Raw genomic sequence first — 27,682 nt, forward strand, 5'->3', positions numbered from 1 at the left:
AACTGCCTTTATCTCAACCCAAGAGTTTTCTCACTTTTACTCTTCAGATTCTCTCCCCCATCCCACCGGGCAGGGGGGGAGTGAACGAGCAGCTGCATGGTGCTTAGTTGCCGGCTGGGGCTAAGCCACAACATAAAATAAATATAATAAAGTTGTGAGGCATAGTATATGGATCTAGCTGCTCCAAGAAAACCCCACGTCATCATAAAAGCTAAGTGCCTAAGCTGCAACAGTGAAAATTAAGATAGATTCATCAACCTTGCTTCAGGAGATGGTGGTGTACTCCATGCCCAATACATGCAGTGTCAAAATACAGTACTAATATCACATATCTGTTGATGAGTAAGCTTTGTTCCATCAACAAGGCATTTCCAAAGTCATTCCAACTATACACCCTGCTCCATCTCCTGCGATGGGAGCTTGGAGAAACTTCGAACGCAGTACCCGCTCACTGTGACTTTGAGCCTCCAGTGGCTAAAACCTGTCACCCTTCAGTACCAGGCCAAGCCAGACAATGACTTCAACATCCAAAACTCCATTCCATGAGAATGGGAACACCCACAGCTGAATGTCAGGTAAATGCAAACAGGCATTAATCCCTTAACTTACAAACAATCTGTACAGTTTGACACCTCTGCTTAAGGCACTTCAGAATTAAGAGAAAAAGCAAACCTCATTACCTGTCCATTCCTTACTCCCAAACTTACTAGCTGTCCTACAATTGACTAGTCATCAGTAATTTTCAACAGTCAACATCTACAAATTGCTTGAGGTCACTACCTTCTCTAGTACCTCACTCTCTCTACATGTAGACATCAGTTTTACATACCTTACTTGAGGCAGCTAAGCAATGCCTTACATCACACTTAGAAAGGTAAAAATATTATTTATCCATACCTGTAACACAGTTAAGCTTCAGTTTATGCATGTTCAAAGCTAACTAAGCAGGTTAACTTCCGCAGTTTCTTCTTTAACAAGCTTCACACTGTTCCAAACAAAGCTCACAAAGACAGCACCAGTTAGTAACTAGTTGGCTAAAGATGTTCTTCCATTCAACAAACACTGGGCATGTAGCACTGGGTTTTTGTGAAGTATCAGTAGATCAATGGGATGAGAGGAACAGAGTAGGTTCCAGGTAGGTGTTTCGATTAAAGAGACACGCAATAAATGTACAAAATGTAAGCATTCAGCTATGCCAGGCAATTAAAATGATAAAAATCAAATTACAAAGGCTGGCAGTTTGGGAATTAAAGGCTTGTTTCTAAACTACTACTATTTCCTATGAACACTTATTGGCCTGCAGACATTCTAAAAATCTTTCTTTTGCATGTTACAATGGTGAAACTCCAAAATCCACCCACAGCCATTTCTTAAGAGGCTGTTTTCAAAAACGGTTTCCACAATTCTTCGGTATTAATCTGAGGCCCCTTAACCAAAAGCTTGTATCAATGAAATCTGAAGCCCATTACCTCTTTTCTCATAAAAAAAAAATTAAACCTTCAAGTGACACTGTAGAATTCTTGGTACACGCTCTTAGTTTGCTGGCAAAATATTCCATGTTCTCTCATATTACCTCATGATCATCACTAAGCATTAGCAAATTTCAGTGTTCCCAGAATTTATGGTCTATATAAATGACTAAACTGACCAGCAAAAGCTGCAGATGATTTAGATGACCAAGCACCATGTAAGGCAAGTTAAATAAACAAACTTCAAGAAAAGTTTTTTAAAGCATCTGTTAAAAAAAAAAAGGAATCAGCCACAATCACATACACTTGTCCAAAACCAGATCTTTAGTTTATTTTTTTTAAATGTGCATTATGCCATGAATTCATAGGGAATTGGCTCCAGCAGCTCTGGATCTTTGCCATTAGTTCTCACAAAGTGTGCTTCTCTTGGTGGAGCAGGCTGTAAACAGAAAAAAGGAAAAAGAAAAAAGAAAACTTATGGCACTAAAACTCAAAAGCAACCTTACAGAAAATTCGTTCTGACAACCACTTAACACATTATTATATAAACATTACAGCAATCTTACCATCCTTAGTCTCTTTAAAATTTGATTCAAAGAACAGCAGTAAAATGATCTGCTAGAAAGAGCGCTTGACTTTCACTGCTGAATGAAAAAACCTACCGTTTACTTGCTGCAATTTGCTATATACAAATTATCATGAAGTGATATACCCCAGGGCTCCAGAAGCAACACCCATTATCTCCTCTCTAAAGTCTAGTTATTCATTATTTTCTTAAAGGTTACATCAGAAACTGTTGCAGCTAAATTCAGCTAAACCAGAAAACACTGATTCTAGAAATCAGCCAGAGCTTCTGCTGCCGATCAGCAACAGAAGAGGAAACATCCATCCCTTCATTCACAGCCAGGGCTACAGTTCCTGTCCAGGAACAGTACAGTTCTGTTCAGGCACTAAACGTACCAGACAGGTCAGATGCAGACACATTGATGCTGCCACTCTACTCTTTTTTAAAAAAAAGACAACAGGTAGCCTCCCACAAAAGGATTGTGAACACAAGTGAAGGTGACAGCATTGGACACTTCCAACACAATCTGCCAGAGACCCGAATTTTTCAGAATGCTGTAAGCAGTTTCATTAAAAAAACCCAAAAAATAAACCCACCTCGCATTTAAGACAGACAAAAAGATCAAAGTTTACAGCATAACACACTTGTTTTGGAAGAAAACAACACTTCACTCAAGTGGTTTGGTTCTAGCTGGGCTTTTGTGGTGAACTGAATCAACAATGTATCGACTACAGTAAAAATATTACCTGACGTTTCAGCTGAACCCAAATGCCTTTTTCTTTTGCTTCCTTTTTTTTCTTTTCATTCTCCTTCACACGCTGCAGAAAGCTGTCTCTGCTCTTGGAATGTTTAATATGCTCAATACGCACATTAATTCTCTTGGCAAGAATCTTGCCCCTAAGAAAAGAAATCAGTTTTTAATCTACTGCACTTGAAAAAAGGCTACTTCAAAGGTAGTTTTACAGCCTTTAAATGAGTAACTCCATAAGCTCAATTTACAGATAATTTTTCTTTAGAGGGCAATCACTCAAAATACACTGCTGAGATACACATCAGATATGACTTACATAACTGAAAACTTAATATATAACAGTGTGCTGACAGTTTAGGAATAAGGTTGTGAAGAACACATAATTTTAACCTTGTAGCATACAAAGAATTATATTACCTCCGTACTCCAGTTCCTGAAAAAAAACAAAGAAGCCACCAACTTGTCCTTTTCTGACTAAACTGCACAAAATCCAGCTGAATACAGCTGGACACAGCTACAAATTAGTACTTAAAAAGGGCTTCAGTACCAAGTTGGTGGAAAATCCCCATTAGGTAATGTCACTTTAAGTGCTGCTCAGAAAAATAAAAACTGTTTCCTCTGACAGGATCCAAGTCAAATGACCATCATTTGCTTGGGTTTTAAAAAGGATATACACTTTACCCACCTTGAATGACCAATCAAGACAATAACTGTCTAACTGGCAAAGTGAAAGGAGGGTGCAATTACAGATCAACTTTCCCAAATACAAAGTTTCAATAAACAGAATTTCATTACTTACTTAACCTGCTTGTTAACAATAATGCCCACAGCGTGCTGAGTAACATTATATACTCTTCCAGTCTTGCCATGGTAACACTTGTGAGGCATACCTTTTTGAACAGTACCCATACCCTGTTAAGAGGTAAAACAAGAATAAAATGTAAACTTTAACGTGGGGGAAAAGAAAAATTGCCACATCAAGGACCTTTCTTTCAGAAGTTATTTAAAGTACACATTTCAAATTACTTGAGATTGATTTTAAAATACTCTTAATATATTCGTACATTAGAATTTATAACCATGCATTTTGTATACGAGGACTACCAAATTTTGCTATGACAATTCTGGCTGCTTTCAGTGTCGGTGAAATGACTGATCACGTTGCTTTAAGCAAGCAATCACAGGAGACAATCATCATCAAGCTCCAGTGTGTCAAGAGGTGTTAATTCTCAACAGTTCTCCAAAAGTCAAACAACAAACAAGCAAATTACACCCCACCTTCCGTGTATGAAAGGCTGTTATGAAAACTCTGCATTTCAAATGAAACTAAAGGATTCAACAGGAATTTTTGTTGAAAGGCTTTCAGATTCACTACAAATTAATTTTGGATAATACAGTTGAATTTAAAGGACAAGTTCTAGGAAATACCAAGTGATGGGAAATGTTGCTTCACCTCCCCCCCCCCGTATTAATATATATGATGTATATTATTTCTTGGTTTCTAGTTTTAATGGGGATTTGCAATCACCATCCCTCTACATACTTATTTTAAGTATAGTCCTACAATGATACAGAGACACACACATAACGAGCAGCCCCATCACCATAAAAAATGTCTCTTCTGAATAGCAGGTGCAAGTCAGGCAAAACATCTACTAGGAAGAACACCAGCTGAGATTCCTATCAAAGTAGTGCTAGCAAGCACCATACAGCAACCCCAGTATTAGATGTGGCATCTTTCACTCACTGTTTTCAGCTGAACACACAGTAACAAAGCACAGCCAAATATGTTATTTTTATATACACAAAAACGCACGTAACATGTTATGTGACACTAAAGCATTACTATTGGTTCAGTAGCATTATCATTCCAGTACTGCTTCAAAAGTGAGCAGCAGGTGGGTACTTGTGTTGACACACAACCTAATAATAATAATAAAAAAAAAGACTACCTCAAGAAACTGGAGGCTGAAAAGGATTATACTGCTTTAGCTTCTAATTACATAGTATTGTAGAAAGTACCTTAATATCAACTATATCACCCTTCTTGTAGATGCGCATATAGGTAGCCAGAGGGACAACTCCTGTTAAGAGATACAAATTTGTATACTTATGAAGCCCACAATATCATACACACACAAAATGGAGTGGGTGACACATCATGCATTTAATAATGTCTTCTTAAATACCTCAAATTTAAATTCAATTTCAAAAACATAAAACTGAGAAATCAAACCATTGTTTTTAAAGCAGTAATTATCTCTTTACACTCTCTCAATTTTAAAAAAACCCAACTAACTCAGGAAAAGTTACAGCTTTAATCTCATTCATAACACAGAAGTTGAAAAGGCATTAAACTATTTACTACCTCATTGTGAACACAGCTGTTACCACTGCTCATTGTTAAGAGACTTAAAATGCAGAGTTTTTGCAAGTGTCACTGTTGAAATATTTTCTTCACCTTTAAATTAATTTTCAAGTACTGAGAGAATTATCATTGTTACTAGTGTCAAGCAACCACAATACCAATGTACAAGACCTGAGAGTTTACTTGCATACCATTCCACAGTGTTCAGCCCAAGTCGTCAGAAATTGTTTGACACAAGCCACTGTTCCACAAATGTTACTTAGGGACTGTTGACATCTAACAGGTCAGTAACTTAATGCAGTGTTCTTACAAGGTATACTCACCATGCTTGCGAAACGGCCTCGAGAACATATAACGTGTCCCCCTCCTCTTTCCCTTTGTGTTCGTCATTTTGGCTGATTACTGCAAAAACGAATGCAAATTATTCAGAACCACTAATTCATTCACTAGAAGTTTGGCTGATGGCATTTTCAGACATTTCAGAAAAGTAAGTCTTTATGCCTGTTCAGAACGACACCACTTCCAAATTGCTGGATCAATTCAACCAATGTTATTAGCTTAGTCATTAACAGAAAACAGTATTTATAGGACCACATGATAACTCAGGTTAGAATGGCTGCTAGCAAATCACCTAGCTTAACCTCCTGCTTAAAGTAAGGTCTACTATGAGATCACATCAGGTTGCTCAGGGTTTTGTCTAGTGAGGTCTTGAAACCCTTCAGGACGGAGAGACTACTGCACAGCCTCCCTGGGCAGCCTGCTGGGAGGTCTAGCTGTTCTCATGATGAAACCTTTTCTCTTAGATGCAGCTTGAGTTTATCATTTCGACTTAAGCCCGTTGCCTCGTGCTCCTGCCATGTGCCCCTCTCAAGCACCAGGATCCCTCTTCTTCACCATGACACTGTCAGGTACTCCCCAAAAACACCTCTGCTCCAGGCCCAGTTCCCTCAGCCTCTCCTCACAAGGCATCCAAAAGGCAAAACCGCCACTACTATCGGCCACTGTTACATCTGACACGAGGCGCGCACACTCCGCAGGCCGACAGGGACGCCAGCTACCAGGCACGTTAGCGAAGCCCGGATCCCGCCGCACCCGGTGGTTCCCGCCGCACCCGGTGGTTCCCGCCGCACCCGGTGGTTCCCGCCGCACCCGGTGGTTCCCGCCGCACCCGGTGGTTCCCGCCGCACCCGGTGGTTCCCGCTCCGGGGCGCTGCCCCAGCCGCCTGGATTGCGCGGGGCCGTTCCCCAGCCCCCGACATCCCGCCGGCGGCCACGGGGCTGACCGGGCCCGCCGCCACTCCTCCGCCGGCCTCGGCGGCGGCCCACTCCTCCGCCGGCCTCGGCGGCGGCCCTCTTCCTTCTCCCTCCATCCTCAGCAGCCTCCCCTCCCGGCCCGGCCCGACGCCCCACGGCCTGCAGGCCGTGGCCTCCTCACTCCCTCAGCTCCCCCCCCCCCCCAGCAAGGCCCCGCCGCGCCCAGCCGGAGCCGGCGGCCACCCGCCCCCATCGCCAGCGCGGCTCCCCCGCCTTCCCCCCGCCGCCACCCGGAGCCGCAGAGGCACCTGAGGCCAGCAAGCTGACTCGGCACACCTCAAGTGTTCTCCTACAAAATGGCGGCTCGGGGCGAAAAGAAAGAGGCGGTGCCGCGGCCGCCCTTAACAGCGGGGCCTTCTCGGGGCTGCCCGCGCCGCGCCTGAGCGAAAGTCCCGGGGAGTCGCCCATCAGCCTGCCTGCCCGTTAGTCTGCGTGAGGTAAATTATAGAATGTGCTGAAGGAAGCCCTTGTACGCTGATCCTGATAAACAACCACAAAATTCCTCCAGCAAAAGTTTGAGCCTTTCGCTAAAGCAGGGACAAATTATGAGGTTTTTTTATAGGTGGCCCGCGAGACGGGGCTAGAAGAGGTTTGACAGTGCGGGTGGTGGGAAAGCGGGAAAACGAGCCAAGTCTCTGTCAGGGATCCTGAGTGAGTTCTGTGGCGGAGTGGCTGGCCTGCCGTCCATAAGGAATTGTGTTTGGTAATTTAAAATATAAGCATCCAAGAAGTTGTTTTATGACATTAAAGTGCGATGAAATTTAAATTTGCAGTAAGGTGAGCCTTCCGCTATTGTGTGTCAGTCACAGCTGCCTGACTGGAGATCCAGGTAGTCCTGGGCAGGAAAGCATGGTGGGAGAAGCAAACGAACAGCAGAAGCAAAGATGCTGCTCAGGTTTGGGGATTTTTTTTTTTTATTACTAAATGCCATAATCTCCAATTTGTGTCGCAGATGTTTCCACGAAGATAAATAAAGTACAGATGTTGAACAGCCTTTATACAGCCACAGGTTACATCAGTTGTGTGGTGCCTGAAAATGAAGCGGACTGGTGAGCAGCCTCCAGAGCTGAGGGTGTGATTCATTGTGTTTGTGCACCGTCAATATTAGAGCAGACAGGAATCATCACGGGAAGCTGACTGCAGGCAGAAGCGAGTCAAAAGAGGGCCTCCCTCCCCTGAGCCAAACATGCAGTGGCAGTTCTAAACTTGTCTCGGCGAGAAGTTGCCCTACTGCAGGAATTTTTTATTTGATTTAAAGAAGCACTTATTTAATTTAGGTGAGGGATGATTACTTAAAGTGGCATATAAAAACTTACTTGATCCTCTGACTAACTTCACAGTTATTCTATTGTTGTCTTGCAAAACATAGGCTTAAGCCCTATCATAATTTTAAAGCTAGTTTAATATTTATGGATGGCAAGGGTGGATATGGAGGATTAAATACACTATCAGGTTCTGCCTGCAAAGCTAGCTGGCAGGGCATGTTATGACAGACGGAGGCCCCATCTACACACAAAAACTTTTGGAGTAAAGTGTTACATTTAGAAAAACATGTATTTATTCCAGCTCTGCACCATGAAAAATCTAGAATTTACAGCACCTGATACCTACGCGGAGAAAATCTATATCACTTAACATGCATTCAGCCTAGGTACCATGAAACTTTTCCAAGTGTGAAGATAGTTATAAGCCTGAACAGCTCTTAGGTGGCGAAGCATATTGGCAACAAATAGGAGATTTCAGGGAGGATATCAAGCAAAGTAAAGACAGGAAGCCAAATCCTAAAAGGCATTATTGAATAAAGGAAGATAGGCATTTTCAGTGAGCTAAACTCTTTACTCTTGCCAGTGATTTATATAGAGGGCAAATCTCTACATCAAGCAGGAAAAAATAGGGAAGAAACCACATGTTGAAACTCATGTCCACATATAGAACATATAAGTGTAATTCATAAGGGAGCAGTAACTGTGAACTTAATTGAACTCTTCTTTATTTGGGGCCAAGTTAGATGTTCACAATTAGCTATATTTTTTTGTTGAATAAATTGCACAATTGGTTTATTCAAAAGTTCAATAATGTTTTTATTCATAAAATTCACCTTGATTAGCACATTCCCACTATTTTTCTTAAGCTCCACATTCCAAGAAACAATCATGTTTCACAGTTTGTCTCCATTGAACCATTCACTGGGCATGCTGTCTGGATCTGATCCAGAAGTCCCTCCTATCTACCAACATTTGATACATGGTTTCCCAAATCTGTGGCCTACTGAGCACTTGAAGACTGCAGAGCCTTTGTAAGTTGCTCACAAAAGGATTTCTTAATAATGGCTGTTGCCAGCAGGTAAAGGTGCACAAGTTGTGGGGTGAGTTCTGGTCTGGAAACTGGAGCTAGCAGCCAAGCAGATGTGGGGGGAGACTTGCAGCTCTACATTCCAGACTACAGGTGCTTCCCTTACTGCCCTGCCTCATCCCCTCAGAAACCCAGGCTAAACTGCTCTTCTGTGATCAAACTGCAGTGGTAGAATCCAGGTTCCAATATCTCGTAGGCTGTAGAGCAAACACCGTATCTGGTTCTGCTTCAGAAATGCCACGTCCTCAAGACTGGGGTGAATGCGAGTAGCAACGCCCAGCTTAATGTGAAGATCTAAAACCGCATGAAGGTCCCAGGCTGGTGCTCCACCCATTAATGTACTCTGGAAACCTTACTACACCATGATAGACTTAGTTTCCTTCTTACCCTTCCTGGCTTGGAGATAGAGCAAGACGGGGAAAGCAGCTTTAATGGGAGCCAGTTCAAAAGTTGCTGGGGAAAGGAGCTTGAATGGCAGGGCTCATTAGAAGTCCAAGGAGTGGGGACTAGATAAACATCACTTTGTTTTTCAGAGTGGAAAGTACTATGCCAAAAAAAAAAAATTCCAGTCCCCAAGCTCCCATAGGCAGGATTCTGGTATCTTCTTTGGGAGAGCCTCATTTTGTTTCTGACACTACCCTGTAGCATCTGTCTGGACAACAGCTCTCTCTAAAGAATAAATGCGCTATGACGATTCTGCACATGGGGTTGTCAGGAATCCTTCACTGAAATTTTAATGCACAGTGGGATCTGGCTCACTCGTAAGCTCAGAGGACCAAGTGATACACACAGAGATCTGGAGTGTGACATTCCATTTGTGTTAGGTTATTCACCAGGGGTGTGGAAAGAATTTAAATTAATGAGAGTTTGTAAAGGACTTCGAGGTGAAAAATGAAAAATACTCCTCTTCAGTAGGGTGTAGGTCTCCTGTGTCTCACATAATGCATTCATTACATGAAAAAAAAAAGATAGCTGATTATGACTGGAGCAAAATCTTAACAGAAATAACTGAGAACAGGTATTAGATAAAGAGGATTGAAGTCTACAGTTCCTCTCGTTACAAAGCTGCAAAACCGAGTCTAAATTGAAAATCAAGATTGTAAAGTTAATTGGATACTGCATGGCAGGCTCCCATCCACAGAGGTGCAGCATCTACCCTGTGCTTTTGATCAAAAAGGTACTGACCAAAGTCATCTGTGTCACCTCTTAAGCTGACCCTTTGTTCCATTGTTCACTCTTTCCAAAAGCACCGTGCTATGTGGCATCTGAGAGTCCTGCTTCTGTCCCCTTTCATGTTCTCTTTGGCTCCCCAATGATTCCAGCTCTAACAACCTTTTTATTTCTGGTAGTCAGTTCAACTCCTCATCCACAAAACCCATTCTGTAAACATAAGCCTGAGCCTAGTTTCATGGGAGTTAAAATCAATAAAATTTGTGTCTAAGCAACCAGTCACCTCCCCAAAATGACTGTAGAGAGAAGCTTCTTGACCAGTCTCACTGTGGGATCACACAAGTGCCAGTACAGGTAGCTGTACTCAGCTGCATTAGCCATGAGGCATTTCATGGAGAGAGGAATGGAAAATAGTGACGGTGTGCTTTTGAGAGAAATGAAAAGGCAAAAACTGTATAGACCAAGAATTGTGATGGGGCCCAGCACATCACACCTGGGTGAAAGTTTTTATTACACTAATGTTACTTAAACATTAATTGTTAATTCGAAATGTTAACTAGATGCAGGTAGATTGACACTGAAGCCAAACAAATGGCCTTTTTTCCATCATTATCTTGACTGCCACATAAAATCTGAAATACTGAACAAGTTCTGCCATTCAACTGTGAATAACACAGCATTCTACTTGTATATATACGTCAGTGAATACTGCATTACTGACCATACATTAACCATCAAGAACTTGCAAGGAAGTTATAACTGTGACCAGCTTCTCACAGGTACCAAATAATATAATCCATTCATCAAACTTCATTTCAAAAGCAATTAATGTCCCTTTCCTCCCTTACTAACAGAGTGGCTTCTCAGGAAACTGATTTCATTAATGTAGTGTTTTCTCAAACTTCTTGTGTTACTGCTTTTTTGAGGTCACCTTCTCTATGTAACCTCCCCTGAGTCCAACCATCTAGCTAGGAACAAGCAACTCCTCATATTGTCAGCATCAGCTTCACTGTATATTTAAGTTTTTTGAGCAAAGGTAATTAGCCACCTGTTGGCTGGCACAGCTGGTAGGTAGATACTTTTTGCTCCTGTCTTGGAGGAACGGAGCTGCTGCCAGCAGTAAACCTGCATAATGTGGTTTTTTGGGTGGGGATTTTCTTTTGATAATGTACTGAATATAAGTATAGAATTAATAGTAAAATACATATCTTTAAAAAACCTGATCTTTCACAATTCCTCTTAAGCCCTTTGCTAGTCTTCTTGGGAGCTCTTAACTACAGTTTAAGAAATAACTTGCTTAATGATTAGGAACATACTGCTATTTTCTGTTCATTTGTTTATGTCTGAGCTTATGTGTACTTCTAGCTGGAAGAACAACAATGCTTGCCCTTTTTCTGTAATTATTTACACAGAAGACTGATAACCCTTTCACACTTTCATTTTGCTAAGCTAAATAAACCAGGCTCTTGGAGCCTTCAGTCACTTCGCAGGCTCTGCGCATTTGCTCCCATTCCCACACCTCTCTCTTGGGTATCATTGATCAGACTTGTACACAACAGTCCCATTACCTTACTTACCGTGCACCAATTATTTCTGAGATACTTCCTGTTATTACTAAAGACAATCACAATTCATGAAACATGAAGCTCCTGAGGTTGAATTTCTGGCTGTAAATGTTTCAGTGCTTGTTCTTAACTTGCTAGCCAGGAACTAGGAGACAATTTTTTAATCTCACACTTGTGCAATGGCAGGCCTCTCAGGGATTTCGGTGTCACAAAGGCAGTTTTTGCATATTGATGATTTTGCTCAGGCAAAAGTTTCAGTGTCTTCAAAGAATTTTTGGAGTTTGTCTATAAGGAATAAACAGGAGAAAATTGGCCTTTAATAATTTTAAATTAGATAGGCCAAAACAAATATACTCTAGGAAAAAACTGCAGACTGGTGAGGGCCAGACTTAGTTGACCTTTTCCTTATCTGATTTCTAGCATGTGACTATTTTATTCACTATAAAGTATAATTTTAACAGAAGCTCAACCTATGCCAATTGTTCTTTCTAGACAGGCTTAACTTTGGAGGGCAAAGAGATTTACCTTTAGGTAGACCTGAATATGAGCTTCGCTGCTGAAATGTAATACCTAATGTAAAGTAAGTATCACATAGAAGAACAGTCTATTGTAATGGCACACTGTGTTTGAACTGATGAAATCTCACTGAAACTATATTACAAAATAATTTTTTGGTGTTAATTCTCAGGTGAGTTTGTAGATGATACTTCATTGTTGAGAGCGGTCAAATCACTGGAGGGCAGGGCTGCTACTGAGAGGGGCCGAGACAAGCTGAAGCAATGGGCTGACAGGAACCTTGAAGTTCAGGACAGGCAACACAAAGTCCTGCACTTGGGTTGGAATAACTCCATGCAAAAGGACAGACTGAAGGCTGAGGCAAGGGATTCTTCCTCTCCATTTGGCACTTGTGAGACCGCATCTGGAGTGTGTGTCCTGTAATGGGCTCCCCAGGGCACAAAAGACATGGACATACTGGAGCAAGCCCAGTGGAGGGCCACCAAGAGGGTCACGGGGCTGAAGCACAGGGACATATAAGAAGGAGTTGGAAGAACTGGGTTTGCTCAACTGTCAGAGGAACATGTCTCTTCTGCTACCTCATGGGAGGGTGCAGAGAAGAGGGATACAGGCTCCTCTCAGGGCTGCACAGTAGAAAGACAAGAGCCAATGGACCTAAGTTAGAACATGGGAAATTTCTGACTCAAGATAATGAAAACATTTTTAATGTAAAGGTGTTCAGAAAATCAACCAGGTTGCTTGGAGAGATGGTGGAATTTACATCCTTAGACCTATTTAAAACTCAACATGGCCCTGAATAACCTGATCTAGCTGGACCTGCTTTGAGCAGGGGATTGGACTGAAGACCTCCATAGGTGCCAGAGATTGTTTTGAGTCCATGATTCCAACTTCTCAACATCAGGTGCTGTAATTTAAAAAGACAACATGCCTGATGAATGCAACAGCATAAAGTAAAAATGCGGAATCATGCTCTATTCTGTAAATACTCTATGGCATTGTATTAGCATGCTGGTATCTGAGGTAACCATTTGTATTTCTCATTAATTGTTCTAATCAGAGCCATTAACATAACTGTTTTTAATTGCTTATGACATGGCAAAGAACGTTGCTGGAAGGAAAGGGCTACATAAAATATTGCTAGTTTTATTTCAAGGAATGTTTTCTACTTAGTGTTAGCTGAATTCCAGTAAGCACGAATTTATATTTATCTTCAAACTATGCCAAAGTAAATTTGTTTTTCTGTATGAGTACATAAAGTAGCATGTTTATGATTTTAATAGTGCTATAAAATGCTCTTTTTAATAATGCATGAAGTAACCAGAGTTATTGCAAACTCAAGTACTGAGCAGATTGTAACAATCTTTCAGTAAACATTATTGTCTTACTCTAGTTCTACGTATCTTCTGGATGCTAAAAGAAAATACTATTCTGTGTCCACAGCCTCTTCTTGAAAGAAGAGCAAAGAAGAATCAAATATAGAAACTACAGGACTGAAAAGCACACTGTTGTCTGCATTAAAGCACTTCACATGTGATTATAATTCCAATTATATATTCTTTCCTAGGTAGTTTAGCAGAGTTTGAATTTGTGGTCAGAAAATGTCAGCCCTCGCTGAGTGATCTGCTTTTTGCAGGCCAGCCTCCTTTCCAAAGATCATTAGCTTCTGCACTCGTACACGTATCAGTATCTTAAATGGTGAACCTGAGACAGACCCCATGACATCACAAGGTACAGATGCTTTAAAATAGTTGTATTTTTTAAAAAGACTTTGTGTTTTTTATTTTCACCCTGTTTTGAACATTTTCAGTCCTGCCATCACATTTTTCAGTTTTCTAGCTTATTGAGCTGGAAACTTGTTATAATAAGCAAAAGGTGGATTTCTCAAGTAATCTTCATCACCTGAACCCAGGAACTGTGGTTGCAAGGTAACTATCAAATATCACAAGGCTTGCGATAAAATAATGAGAGTTGGCTATGCTCTGACAACCCCTGTCAATGAGACAAGAACAGCTGCTCTGAACAAATACCGCAGCCAGAAAAGAACAAATTAATGGTCAGTCAAGAAGTGAAACGGAGAATTAGCAAAGGATAAACTTGACCAAGCTACGACCAGCCAAGGATAAACTAGACTAACTTTCCCATATATATAATAGGAATAATAGCGCACATTTATGGAGCAGGGTTACTGTTAAGGATCAGTTCATTAATATTTGTGAGATGCTGTGGAGTCCATCTGGAATATGCAAAATAATAATGTGAGCTAATTAGCATATGTGCTGCAGCCGCCCCTTATCCAAGGGAGAGAGGCAGTGCAGCTGAAGGGACAAAACAGGCAAAAACAAGCACAGGGCAAATGGCAAGAAGAAGTGCTGCAGGGGGAGAAGAGGAAATGAAACCGCAGGGGAAATGGAAGGAGGAAATGAGGCCATACAGGATGAAGAAATGATGCCTGGGTTACTGCCGTATAAAGACACAGGGGACAAATCTATGTGAAATTGAGCTTTATTACTGCTGCTGCTCACGCAGTAACCTGTGGGTGGTTGTTTTGTTGTTTTGAGTTGTTTGGTTTGGGTTTTTTTCTTTTTTTTTTTTTTTTTTTTAGAAAAAAATAAGTATAACCAGAGAAAAACAAGTATAACCAGATGGGAGTATTTAACTGACCATCTGCAAATACAGAGGGGAACTCTGGATTTTCCAGGGTATAAATCTTCCAAGAGAAGAAGTGAAAATCATTCTGCTTCTGTATTGCTGGCAAAGAGACCATTGTTTGAGAACTGATTGCAACATCCACTTGAACAATAGCTTTAGATCAGCGGAAGCACAAAATATTGCTAACTGTGACATATGTTTCAATTAAAACAAAAATAATTAACCAGCCATTAGTGTCACAAAAAACACAGGCTATTAACAGTAAATGCTCTTTAGCAATTTTATCATTTCCACAAAGCTGCTTCCAGTATTTTTTCTACCTCTTATCGATAATTTTTTCCACTGCTTAGCTATCTGCATGCTATTTTACATATTCCTCCTCAGCTTCCTTTATATCTTGGTACCATAGCGAACTGATTAGCGGGGGAGACTGTAGTGATACAAAGACTCTTCACCTGGAGGCTGCCTGTTGTCACATTGCGCATCACTGTTGTTATTATATGACAGCTAATCTTGCTGACTGCAGTGGGAAGCTTTGCTTGGTATTCTGGTAGAGAACACAGAGACTGAAGAAGTGTCTTGTACTTCTCACTTCTAGTAATGGATTTTCCAAGTTAGCATTACAGCACTGTCACTGACTCCTCAGGTTTTCGTACTAAAGAGAAACTGGAGTTACTGAGATAATGGTTTCCCTAGTGCCTGTGTCAAGGACCAAAGCCATTAATTTTTCAAGAAAAGTTTCTATTATTGAAAGTCTTTAATTCCAATATTAAACAACCTTATTTGTGAATATAGTTGTGGCCCTATTTCTCCAAAGGATTCTGTTTAAAACAATGTCAAAAAGCACATAGTTATTGTTTTCATCCCTAGCTCATGTCCTTTCATATCGAGATTAGACACCCAAACTATACACATTTCTTTTGCAGAATACAATGACATCTTTCAAAAGAGTTACCATTTTATAAATGGACTATTTGTCTAAGAACTGTGACTTTATTTTCAGTTAGAATTCCACTTGTTTTTAGGAGTCTAAAGACTCAAACAGTGATAACAGTTTAGAAATCTACTGTTTCAACACAACTAAATTCTTGTATTTTACAGTCTTATAGGACACCTCTCTTAACTGATGATATTTTATGTGCTGTTGGTAGAAATCTGTATTCAGTTTAGTAGCATAAAATTTTTTATTTTCTCATTTCACTTTTCAGATGCTGGTAGTCCTTTGTGTAATAACAGGTTAATTGTTTGCCAGTGATATATCACAGAATCACAGAATGGTAGGGGTTGGAAGTGACCTCTGAAGATCATCTGGTCCAACCCCCCTGACAAGGCAGGATCACCTAGGGCAGGTTGCACAGGAACACGCCCAGTTGGGTTTTGAAGGTCTCCGGAGAAGGAGACTCCACAACCTCTCTGGGCAGCCTGTTCCAGTGCTCCGTCACCCTCACAGTAGAGAAGTTCTTCCTCATGTTGAGGTGGAACTTCCTGTGCTGCAGTTTATGCCCATTGCCCCTCGTCCTATCACTGGGCACTACTGAAAAGAGACCAGCTCCATCCTCCTGACAGCCACCCTTCAGATATTTATAGACATTGATAAGGTCCCCTCTCAGCCTTCTCTTCTCCAGACTAAACAGCTCCAGGTCTCTCAGCCTTTCCTCATATGAGAGATGTTCCAGTCCCTTAATCATCCTTGTAGCCCTCCGTTGGACTCTCTCCAAAAATTCCCTGTCTCTCTTGAACTGGGGAGCCCAGAACTGGACACAATACTTCAGATGAGGCCTCACCAGCGCAGAGTAGAGGGAGAGGATAACCTCTCTCGACCTGCTGGTCACACTCTTCTTAATGCAATATATAAGGCAAGATGCCTAGTATCAGCTGAGCTGTGAAAATTAAAGTATCAAAATATCCCCATGTGTGAACTCTGCAAGAAACAAATATTAACCCTCTGCTTAAAAAAAACCAAACACAAACCACAAACCAAAAAAACCCCAACACCCTTACTGAGGAAAGCTCTGGTCTTCCAAAATGAGTGTAAGGGAAAAATCATCATAACCGAATTTTATCCTGTCAGAGAATTCTCACCTAATTTATTCTGTTTACAGATTTGATCTAATAATGATTATTTCTGACACTTCTTTGTAGAGTATTCTGAGATTTACTGATGGAAAGTGCTAAAGTTATTCCTATACAATTACAGTATCAAAATTTTTACAGTTTGTTATGTTTCCTGGGATAATAATTTTTTTAATGTCTTGCTTATAATTACAACTAAGACTGAATTTATTCTTTTGAACCAATGAATACAATTTATCATTTGTTTAACTACTTGCTTAGATCCTCCCATACCCAGTCAGTCTACCATCACCCCCTTGTCATGGCTTCCAGAAAGCATGTACAACTGTTACGAAAAGTAGTTGTATTTTCTGAAAATGTACAATCAGCATAATTTACAGAGATTAATCTACAAATACGGATGTTTAACTACCTGTCAGTCAGTACAAGATGGTTTGATATGACATGACTTTCCAAATATATTTCCTGTTTGTCTCTTCTGCTCCCCAGAAGGATCCAATTTCACTCATGTAATGTGTTAAGATTCCAGTTCTTTATAATTTGATGCAGCTTCAGGTTTCCCTGCCATTATGAAATAGACATTGGGGAAAATTTATGTCTTACTCTCTATTACCTCATAGCACAAATCCTGCAATACCCGTTGCCCACAAGGTAAGGTGCACTTCCATAGCAAGGCTGGTTAATTTATCATGAGAATGGTGGATGACCTTCACTGAGGTATGTGTCAATAAAAATACAGATGGTCAATTCAGATGGTTTTCTTGCAAGAACCAAAAACCCCTGCTATTATGTCTGGATCCAAATGTAAGAGTTTCCAGAATGAGTAAAGAGGCATATAGACACAAAGCAACCTGCTCTGACCTCAGATCTGACACTGCTATGAGCAGAAGGTTGGACTAGAGACCTCAGAGGAGAGATCCTATGGTCCTATTATGCTACGATCTTGCAGTCCTATTGTATATTAGTCCAACAACAGGTGTGACATGTCTGCATTCCAGTACTGCAGCAATTGTCTGACCAGTTGGTGGTTTGACTGGTTAGTGGAGTGGGTAAACAGCTTCATGGGACCAATTCTGTTGTCAAGCAACACTAATAAAAACCCGACATGCCTCAGACTCAGCAAAACCATCTGTAGTCACAGATAGATGATACAGGCACAAACATACCTGTACCATGCCTACTCTTCAATTTCTAAAGCCAACCTACCCACACACCCCAGAGTAAGCTGGGCTCCTGCCAAACCACAAGATTATGAAACAAGGAGAGGCACAGGATGAGCAGCAGCAGTTTACACTTGTATTTTCTGTTTGCTCCTCTGTGCCTGTTGGTGCCTCTCTACATTTGGAATATAAGTTCTTCAGAAGATAGAATGGGGTTTTCTTTTAATGTCTTATGTAGTGACTAAGGAGGCAAAGGGCTCTGGCCTCTGACTTGCATTTCTAGGTGTTATGGTAATTCAAATACTATGTAATAACAACAACTACACTCTCTGAGAGACTTGCAGGGCAGGGAATTAATTCTATCTGTTCAACCGATGTACTTCTGTGAGAAAAGCATCTATTCTTTAACTGAAGCCCTTAGGACATACTGGATGTGCCATTTCTCTTGGCAGCATATTCCAACCATTAATGTCTTCCACTGTTAAAAAATGTACATGATTTCTAATTCAAATTTGTTTGATTTCAGTTTATAGTTATATTTTCTTGTTACGCCTCTCACTATGCAAGATTAAAGATCATTGTAGCCACCTTCCAGACTTCTTTTTGATAAGCCAAACAGATTATGCTGTTTAAGTCTCTCCATGGGAAGAGTTTTCTCCAGCCTTAAATAATTTCTCAGCATTCTTTTGACAACAAGGACACCAGAGGCCAGTGCAGTATTACCACAAAAATCTTTCCAGTGCCATACGTAGAAGGAAAAGAAAGTTTTTTCCTACTTGCCACATCTCTGGTTACATAGTCAAGGATTCCATTATTTGCTTATACCATAGCATTAGACTGGAAATTAATTTTTGCTGGCTTGGGCACTGTCAACTTTTCACTTCTTTTCAGTCACTGCTCTCTACAACACAGCCCCTCATCTCTGCAGACATGACCTGCTTACTGTATTTTTAAGTAACTCTACTTGTGCCTATATTAAAACACACTGTATCTGAATGGGATGAATTTAACAAACAATACAGATCTCATGATAACCCCAGCCTTAATTTAATTTCCTATTTAGCCACTCTTTTTGTCTTCACAGCACATCAGTTTTGCTTTCTGATTGCTGAAAATACTTACACATTTACTTGTTTATCTCAGTATTGGGATCCTTGTGCTTTCCTGACGGCTTTCCTGAACTTTACTCTTCAGAGCTGCTGTTCAGTAGATCCCACCTCCCAGTTTCCTGAATAAACCGGTCTGTGCCCCTAAAGCCAGAGTCTGTAGTCTCCTGCTCTGCTTCCTTAGCCGCCACAGCATCATGAACTCCACTCAGTCACTACAGTCCAGGCTTTGATAGCCAAGCCATCGATTACCACATCCCCCAGTTCTTCCTTGTTAGTGAAGAGCAGATCCAGCTGTGAATTACCTCTGGTTGGCCCAGCCAGTATCAAGAAGTTATCCTTGATGCCTTTCAGAAATCTCCTTGACTGCTTGCATTCTGATGTGTGGTGCTTGTAGCAGATGTTGAGCAGGCTGAAATTCCCCCAAAATCCAGGGTCTGTGATCAAGAGACTTCCTTGTTCCTAGTGAAAGTTCTCAGCACGTTGGATGCCCAGTTGGCAAAGATGCTCTTGTCGCGTTTTGTCAGGTGGATCTTGTCTCTCCCCAGTGATACAAGATATGACCGGTGTCTTGTCTCAGACAGGGTTAGTTACCGTACTGATCCGTATGCGTTACAGTGACTGTAACTGCTTTCAAAGCTCTGTCTCCTCGACTGTACACAAACACACGCACAGTCCTGGTCTACCCACCCTGTTTTTCCTTAGCTGGTCAAACACGTGGAATACTTAACTTGTCAATAATTCCAATCATCCCAAGGGGCTTAATGATGACAATTAAGTGATAATTTCAAATTCTCTTACTTGATTCCTCATATTTTACCTCATTTTAATAGTCGATGGTATAGAAAGTGTTTCTGTATTTCCCCTCATTCTATGCAGCATGAGTTCAGTTGGCTCCTAACACAGCACCTCGGTTTACGTGGCATTTAAAAAAAAAAAATCAGTCGCTCTGTATGTTACTAATTCAGCGTCTTCCCAGCTTCTCTGCTTAGTCGCCAGCCACGATTAGCCCACACCTGTCAGATGCAGGCCAGCATAGCCATACATCCCCACTCTTGAAATGTTCCACAATATCTAAATTTTCCCTTGGAATTACAGAGAGAAAGAGCACTTCACACCAAGTGTATTTTGCCTTCTTTCTCTAATTTATGGGTAGGAAGAAACTTCAAGGCAATCTCTGACTTTCTGTTTGAGCGCCTTTCAAGACTCCTGCAGTTTTCCATGGCCTGTACGGTTCCACTTGACGCCACGTAATTGGTTCCAAACTGAATTATCTCCCAGATAATCTTACAAGCTTCTGCAATACTGCAATCGCTTTTTGTGTTTTTGCTTTGGGGAGACAGCATATTGTCATTTTTTCCTCATGTCATTTTTTGAAGACTTCGTCCACTCAGGATTATACAGGAGTATCTCTTATAGCATGGATGATTAATACTGTAAGGAATCATATTAGAGCTGTATCTTGCAGCGTTGTATTTCAGTAGATGAACTGCTGGATGTCTGAAGGTTTGACACTTCTAGCCGACCAAATATCCGTTCTTGCTCTTTTGCACATAAATGGCCAATCCACTTCTTTTGTTTCTATTCTTTCTCATTCCCATGATGCTGTCCTCCCCCATGGTTTCTGTGGCAACAGTTTCTGAATGTAGTCATCCAAGAAGCATTCATTTTCTCAAATACTATCCTTTTGAAATATACACTTCTAGATCACAGATATTATATAAAAGAATTGCTTGAGGCTATTTCAGGTTGCAATAGAGTTCAGCTATTAGACTTTCTAAAGTCACATTCTTTACGTTTCAGCTGAAAGAACATTTACTGTTTCCATTAATTTAGTTGCTAAAGAATGTTTACTTCTGAAGATCATAGCAAGTATCATGATTATAGATATTAAAATAGCTTTTTTACAGTGAAAGGATGCATTTATGATCTAGGCCTTATGTGCATAGACATTATTCTTAATAATAATCTGCTAATAATAAACGTCTGCTAGATGTTTCCCATATACAAAAAAAAAAAGACAGGGACATATCTTAGCTGGCTTTATGCTTCTTTATTGCAGGTATTAACAGCTTGAACGAGTCATCCAGACTTCTGTTATAGTCTGCAGACGAACAGGCGCATCTAGATGATTCAGCTCATTCCCAAGTCGACACCTCAAGTAGTTGACATAAATGACTACTCTACAAATCAGCTTTATTTTCCACGATGGCTGAGGCTGGGGCATGCAAATCTGAAACTCAAGGAAACCAAAGAGCTGGTAATCTAGAGACGAAATGAGAAAAAGAGGAATTCATAGGTGTGTGCCTCTCCACATCCCCCTCTCCTGGGAGGGGCACTAGAGGAACGGCTTTGATAACACTTTGAGGTTAATTTGGCATCAGAGTGAGCAGGTTGATAGAAGTAAAAAATCTTCTCAGTTCTATTTTTAAATTTGCTTTTATCGTTTAGCTAGTTCTGCCTATTCGCTCTCCTCACCTCTCCAGGCCGCAAGGGAACCCTTTCCCCGGGAGCGGCTCAGCACTTGCATTATGGAAACACCCAGTTAAGCCCCCCACCAGCTCTCCCCCTGCCAGCGCTCACCCGGCGCCCGCCCGTTAGATTTCAACTCTTGGGCCACACAAGCGAGGTAAAAGAAAAGTAAAGCCTGAGCAGCCAGGAGGGGCTCTCACACCCAGCGCCAGCCCCCGCCCCCCGCCACGGCGGGGCGCGACGGCCCGCCCGAGGAGAGCGAGCGACCGCCCCCGCCCCTACAAACGGTCCTGCGCGCACCCTCGCCCCGCCCCCTCCGTGTCGCGCATGCCTATTTCGGCAGCGCCAGGCGCCGCGGGAGGCGGCGGGGGGGCGGAGCCAGGCCCGGAGAGGAGCTGGCCTGCCCGGGGGCGGGGCGCGGGAGCGGCACGCGAGGCAGTGCCGAGGCTGAGGGGCGGGAGGCGAGCCGGCTGGTGACCCGGCGGCGCTAGGTCCCGGAGAGAGGCGGGGCCGCGAGGGGCGGGGCGGGCTCGCGCGGTGCTGGTCGCGCGCGGGGCGAGGGGGAGCGAAACTGTGCGGTGCCGGCTGGGAGCCGCGCGCCCGGCCGTCGGGGCTGGCGGGGGCGGTTCGGGGCTGCCCCGCCGCCGGCCTCCCCTTCCCCTTCCCCTCCCACTGCCACCCGGCCCAGCGCGGCTCCGCTCCGCTCGGCGCTGTGATTGGGCGGAAGATGGCGCTGGGCGGATGGAAATCCTAATGACAGTCTCCAAAATCGCCTCCATCTGTACCATGGTGAGTGAGGGGCCGCGGCCGGGGCCGGGCGGCCCTCTCCTGCCCGGCCGGGTGCCCGGGGGAGGGGACGCGGGGCGGTGGAAGGGGCTGCGGGCAGGCGTGCGAGGGACGGGCAGCGGGGGAGGCTGGGTTTGCGCGGCGCCCCGGCGGTGGGTGGTGCGGCGGCGTGGGGACGGGGCGGTGGGGAGCGGCGTCCCTGGCGGGAGCGGGAGCGAGAGCGGAGCGGGGTTAATCGGCTTTGGGAGACTCAACCTGGATGCAGACACTGATGGGATTGGGCTGGGGGCGAGGGGGGAACCCTGGCCGTGAGCGGGATGAAAGTGCGTGGGGTTTGAGCACGGCTTTTCCCCGAAGTGTGCCGAAAGCGGCGGGCGGGGGCCGCGGGCAGCAAGCGTCAGGGCATCGCCTCGAGGTCGAGGTTGCTTGCCGCGGGTACGTGTTCCGGGCAGGGTTTCTGGAAGCGCCCTCCTTCCTCCCGATCCACCTCGCAGCCGTCCCCAGCTCTGCGAGTTCGGGGGCTGGGGTCGCCGGGCGCCCCGCGGGTCACCCCAACAGTGTTAGCACCCGCGTGAGCCCCCCAGCCACGCACGCTCCACGCGCTGGCGTGACTTGTTTGCATCGATCCGGGCCCTGTTAGGAGGCTTCTTCCAGTGATCGCTTTTTCATTACTCTCCCTCTCGATAAGTCAGAACTATAAGTGGATACACAGGTGTGAGAGGGCTCTCTTGGGGTTTTTTAGGGTGGTGGGGAGCTCAGTGGGTTCATTGATGGAGGAATGCTGAATTTAAGGAAGGAAATATCCCTTGGGCAGTAGAAGTTACTACTTGCCCTGGAAGAGATGTACTGATGGTCCATAGCGTTTGTGCTCTTTTCGACCTATTCCATGGCCAAATGAAAGTTCTTGTTCCCAAATCTGTTTCCACGGGGGAAGGGAAGTGATGGTTAAGGGGAAAAATGCACTCTGTCATCTGCTTTGTTAATTTGCTGAATTGGGATTATAATGTCTCATAACATATGAAAACCATAAATCAGTTTCCAATAATATAAAATGTAAGCATTTCAAGCAGTGGGAAATGCTTACATTTTATATTATTGGAAACTGATTTATAATTTTCATAAATCTTACTGCAAAGAGGCTTTAACATCTCAGACACATCGGAGGTGGCCCATGAGAATTTTGAATGAAGCTCTGTAAACCCATAGGATGAGATTGCTTGGGTGGTGGTTGATCAGCTGGAATAATGTTTTTTTGTGATGTGGGAGATCATATCTTTTTGTTTGGACTTGGAGAGTCTGACTTCTTTAATTCATGAGCTGTATACCAGGGTCTTTATACAGCCAAACGTGGTAGGACATATACCATGTACTTCAGGAGTTTTCATTCTCTGAAGTAGTTAGACGATTGTCTCATTTTATTGCAATTCTAGCAAACATTTTTTCACCCACAGTTGACTGCTAGCCTTTGTGTCAACATGAAGTCAGTGCTGGCCTCTTCATTCAGGTCCGGGATGGGACCTCATTTTTCTTCTTCTGGACAGCATAGAAGTTGAAGGTCTGGACTGGCCAAGCAGCTAGTTTAAGGTCATTCTGTATGTATGGTTATTAGAAATGACATTAAGTTATTGACATTATGTCATTGACATTTGAATCAATCCTGAAACAATTTTTTCAACTGAAAATGTTCTTATGATTGACTGAAGTGCCTATATCCATGAAGCTGAAATTCTGATGGCAGTTAGGTATTACCTGTCCAATAATAATCATGTGCACTGGGGTGGATAAACTCTGGGCATAAGATTTTTTTCCTGTGCCTTCCTGATGCATGAGCTTTAACAGTACAGTGAGATGTGACAACTAGCATAGGATACCTGCTGTAAAAGTTTTTTTCAACACTTAAGCACAACCTTACATTATCTATTAAAAGTATTTTAGTAAAGATAGTGGGAGGAAGCACTTGGTATTTACTGTGGAGTTGTTTAGAACAATGTGGTTACGGTCAGGCAGATCTTTTTAATTTTAACAAGAGTCACATACTCATGTTTAAGCGTATATTTTGCAAAAACAAAAAGGAGTATAATTGCTGAGCAATACTTTTTTTTTTCCCCTGGCAGTTCTTTGTGTCAACCCACTGTTTGATAAACTGCCAGACAACTTCCTAAAAATTATTACAAGGTCTTCTTACCTTTCTCCATGCTTCTTACAAGAACTCTCTGGCTGTTGCTTCTCTTCCTGTGTTTGGTTAGTACAAAGCTCATAACAGGCAATTTTTGTCAAGAGACAGTCTGTGCCTACACAAACCTAACATGCCCATACACTTACAATCCGTAACAGAGCAGTGTGGAACTATGTTGAAGAAGCTCTTCTATCACAGTCGTGCATTTCATGACTGCCTTTTTTGTATCCAAATTCAAGTTTCACTTCTGCTGACTCACTTATATTTTATGCATCTTATCCTTGTTATTCAAGCTCTGAATATTAGAAAGCGATGTACTATGTTTTACAGTACTGGTAGGTTGTGTGGGTGCAGTGAAGAGTGAGTGAAGAGTGATAGCCAGTATTTTTAGTTTGTTGGCCATGGTGCTTTTTAAGATGATCTTAGAAGAGCACATTCTGTCTACAAAGAGTTGGTTCTTTTGTACACTTTGTTAGTTCACTGATCCATGCTCCAGTGTTCACACATGGTAGAGCTTTTCCTGTAGTACTGCCTGCTAGTGTTGCGTCCCCTTTGAGCTTCCTTGGACTTCTTTGCTCTACAGCACCACTTCCTTGTGCTGCAGTAAGTCTTAATTACATGGCTGGAGATTGTGGAAAAGCACTGGAAAATCCATTTGCCCTTGAGTGGTTTAGCCACTGTTCTTGTAACAAAATGGATGAGGTTAAAAGTATGTGGTCTTTTTTTACTAATGTCTTTGCAGTAAAAGTAGAACTTGGTCTTTTACCCTCATCCATACATTAAACTGCAGTCAAAGTCTTACCGGACTGAATTATATGGGGTTTTTATGCACGGCTGAGAAGTGGTAAAGTAACCCATGCTAACTGCAGTGAAGATGTGCCCCGAGCTATACTCGCCATGAAATAGAGATTGAATCTAGTACTTCTGACTTTTTCTTCTGTTGTCTAGAATCCAGCAAACACTTGCCAGCAGTTGAAAGGTATCAAGTCTTGTAGTAGCTGAAGTAAAGAGTAGATAGAAATTATCTTTGTAGCTTAAAAGCTACAAAGACGTCAGTCTCAGACATACAGCAGGGAGTTGTAATGGTAGTAGTACTTGTTTTTCAGTGTTCTAGAAACTGTTTGATTATGTTAGCACAGCCTGAAAAAGTTGAATGGGATTTAAAAATGATGCTAGAAGCTGTAGCATTAGACATTAAAATCTTTTCTTCATGTTTCAAGTATTTGTCTCTCTGTTCCCTTCACTATCTGCCAGTTTAGCATCTTATATCTGTAGATAAGACAGTGTCACTGAATGTCTTCAGTGATTGATTCAGCTCCCCAACACTGACATCAAATACATAGTTTGTAGCTAGATGTCAACTGGATGATGTAACAGTGTGTTCTGCATGAGAAGTCTGTATCTATCTTACAATCCAAATTTTTGTTTGTTTTTGAAAAGGAGTAAGACTTGTGGAGTCACGCTGAATGGCTGGCTGTTATCCTTTCCTTGCCTGTCTCCTGTCTCAGGGCAGAGTCACCAGTACCCTTTTGCCATTTCAGTTACATTTGGCAAGGATGAAGAGGTCTCGGAGGTACTTAAGTTCAAATAAGCATGTGGGGAAAAAAAGGAAGCTTAGAGGAAATGGACCCTGGAAGTGCCCACCTGAGGGAAGGTTGCAGTGCACCTACCTCGGGTGTCGTAGCAGAGGGGCTTTATAAAAATGCAAAGGTTAACAGATTCCACAGGAAAGCGTACAGAAGTCTCATGCTGTGAGAAGAAGTGAGAATTGAGATTTATAGCAAGGAAAGAAAAGTTGTTGAAAACCATAGCTTCAAAGTGAGGAGGTGATAGAAAAGAAAGCAGAAGAGGAGAGGACTAAAGTAACACAGAGAAAATAGCAGTGTTACGGTATTCCTTTATCCAGCTGTCGGACTTGCTCATGTAGCAGGGTTGGCAAGAAGGAACATGTGCTGCGTCTCAGCCACTGCATTTCACTCTGGCATCATGACCTGAATCCGCCTTGATCAGTGGACTGGAGTGTTCGGGCACGTGTTCTGTTGTGGTGATTCTGTTGCAAGAGCATTAAATTTTGGAGAAGTATTTGTGAGGCAGTTGGGGTAAGAGCTTAAACCACAGTCGGGAGTTCCACTCATCTGTTGGACTTCTTATCAGGAGACTACTTCATGATAAATACGACACTTAAGATTCAAGCATGATTCTGGCATTCGTCATCATCATTTTTCTTGATGTAACATGTTACAATATGGTAATAAAAGATGAGTCTGTACATTTGCTCTTTAAAATACTGGGCTTGTGACACTGCTTAATAAACAAATTTGTCTAAATTCATTAGTATTAAATTTACATCAAAATATGAATTTGACTCTAAATTAATATATAACAAATTTCAGATACGCGACACAAAATAAAAACTCCCGAAGTTTTGTAGCTGTAAAGTAATATTTATACCAGCACAGAGAATTATTTGGTTGGCATACTACTTAGTTGGATAACTTCAATTATATAAATGTCCTTTTTCTTTTGACCTGTATGTATATGTATATTCATCTTGCAAGTTCTAAACACAAAGAAACAATGAAATACAAACTTGGACTCCGGTCTTGCCAACAGAATTTTTAGCTGTGTCAGTAGGAATAATTGATCCTATTACTAGACAAAGCTGGAATATTTAGATGGGTTGTTTATATAGTCTTTGTATTTACTTTTTAAACTACTGAAGCAACTAAATTGCATTAAAACTTCTAGGAATGATTCTGTAAAAATGTCGTAAAAGGATGCCTGTCCATTAATTGGAATTGTCTACTTTTCTCCTTCAAATTTGTTGAAGGAAAGAGGTGTATAAAAGCCCTGTACAGGGAGTAACTTTTGTTTTCCTAGGGTAGGAAGTTTGCTAAAGCTAAATGCTTTTAACAAATTATTTATTTCAATATGGTCTATCTGATTTTTCAGTTGAGGGGACATAAAACCAACCTAGATGATTTTGTAGCATAGAACCAGAATGTTTGTATTAACTTATTAATCTATAAGTAGACTGGAACTGGAAAACATTTTTACCATTTTTCATAAACTCAAATTCTTTTTATAATTCCATGAAAATGGGAAATTATAAAAGTAACATACTTGTTTTTATGAAACAGGAATTATGTGGGTTAAAAAAGCATGTAAAACACACCACGGTGTGCAGTTT

General features: G+C 42.0%; 2 protein-coding genes across 3 annotated transcripts in view; one reads left to right on the forward strand and one right to left on the reverse strand.

The window, feature by feature from the left end:
- Positions 1-1,774: 1,774 nt before the first annotated feature.
- Positions 1,775-6,770, reverse strand: RPL21 (ribosomal protein L21). 2 transcript variants are annotated; one of them, XM_082008278.1, is made up of 6 exons: positions 6,744-6,770; positions 5,477-5,555; positions 4,808-4,869; positions 3,585-3,697; positions 2,781-2,931; positions 1,775-1,908 (listed from the first exon to the last, which is right to left on the reverse strand). In XM_082008278.1, exons 2-6 carry the CDS (start codon positions 5,541-5,543, stop codon positions 1,819-1,821), a joined length of 483 nt encoding a protein of 160 aa, XP_081864404.1. In that variant the 5' UTR covers positions 5,544-5,555; positions 6,744-6,770; the 3' UTR covers positions 1,775-1,818. The 2 variants fall into 2 exon arrangements, with proteins under 2 accessions (XP_081864404.1, XP_081864403.1); XM_082008277.1 differs by having other exon boundaries at positions 6,716-6,768.
- A 15,501-nt stretch (positions 6,771-22,271) lies between these two features.
- USP12 (ubiquitin specific peptidase 12) overlaps positions 22,272-27,682 on the forward strand; it is a gene marked incomplete at both ends in the record, with an annotated part of 35,101 nt that continues 29,690 nt past the window's right edge. Inside the window, one exon of the mRNA XM_082009586.1 lies at positions 22,272-22,319. Coding sequence (XP_081865712.1) covers positions 22,272-22,319 — 48 coding nt within the window. The remainder of the gene's footprint in view (positions 22,320-27,682) is intronic.

This window comes from Phaethon aethereus (assembly GCF_964289735.1).
Source record: "Phaethon aethereus genome assembly, chromosome: 1".
Taxonomy (NCBI): domain Eukaryota; kingdom Metazoa; phylum Chordata; class Aves; order Phaethontiformes; family Phaethontidae; genus Phaethon; species Phaethon aethereus.

Coding starts and splice junctions, on each gene's coding strand:
- RPL21 (XM_082008278.1), bottom strand. CDS start 5,543: ATGACGAACACAAAGGGAAAGAGGAGGGGGACACGTTATATGTTCTCG. Junction 3,698..4,807: donor GTGATATAGTTGATATTAAG/GTACTTTCTACA, acceptor ACCTCTTAACAG/GGTATGGGTACTGTTCAAAA. Junction 2,932..3,584: donor ATTGTTAACAAGCAGGTTAA/GTAAGTAATGAA, acceptor TTCTTTTCTTAG/GGGCAAGATTCTTGCCAAGA.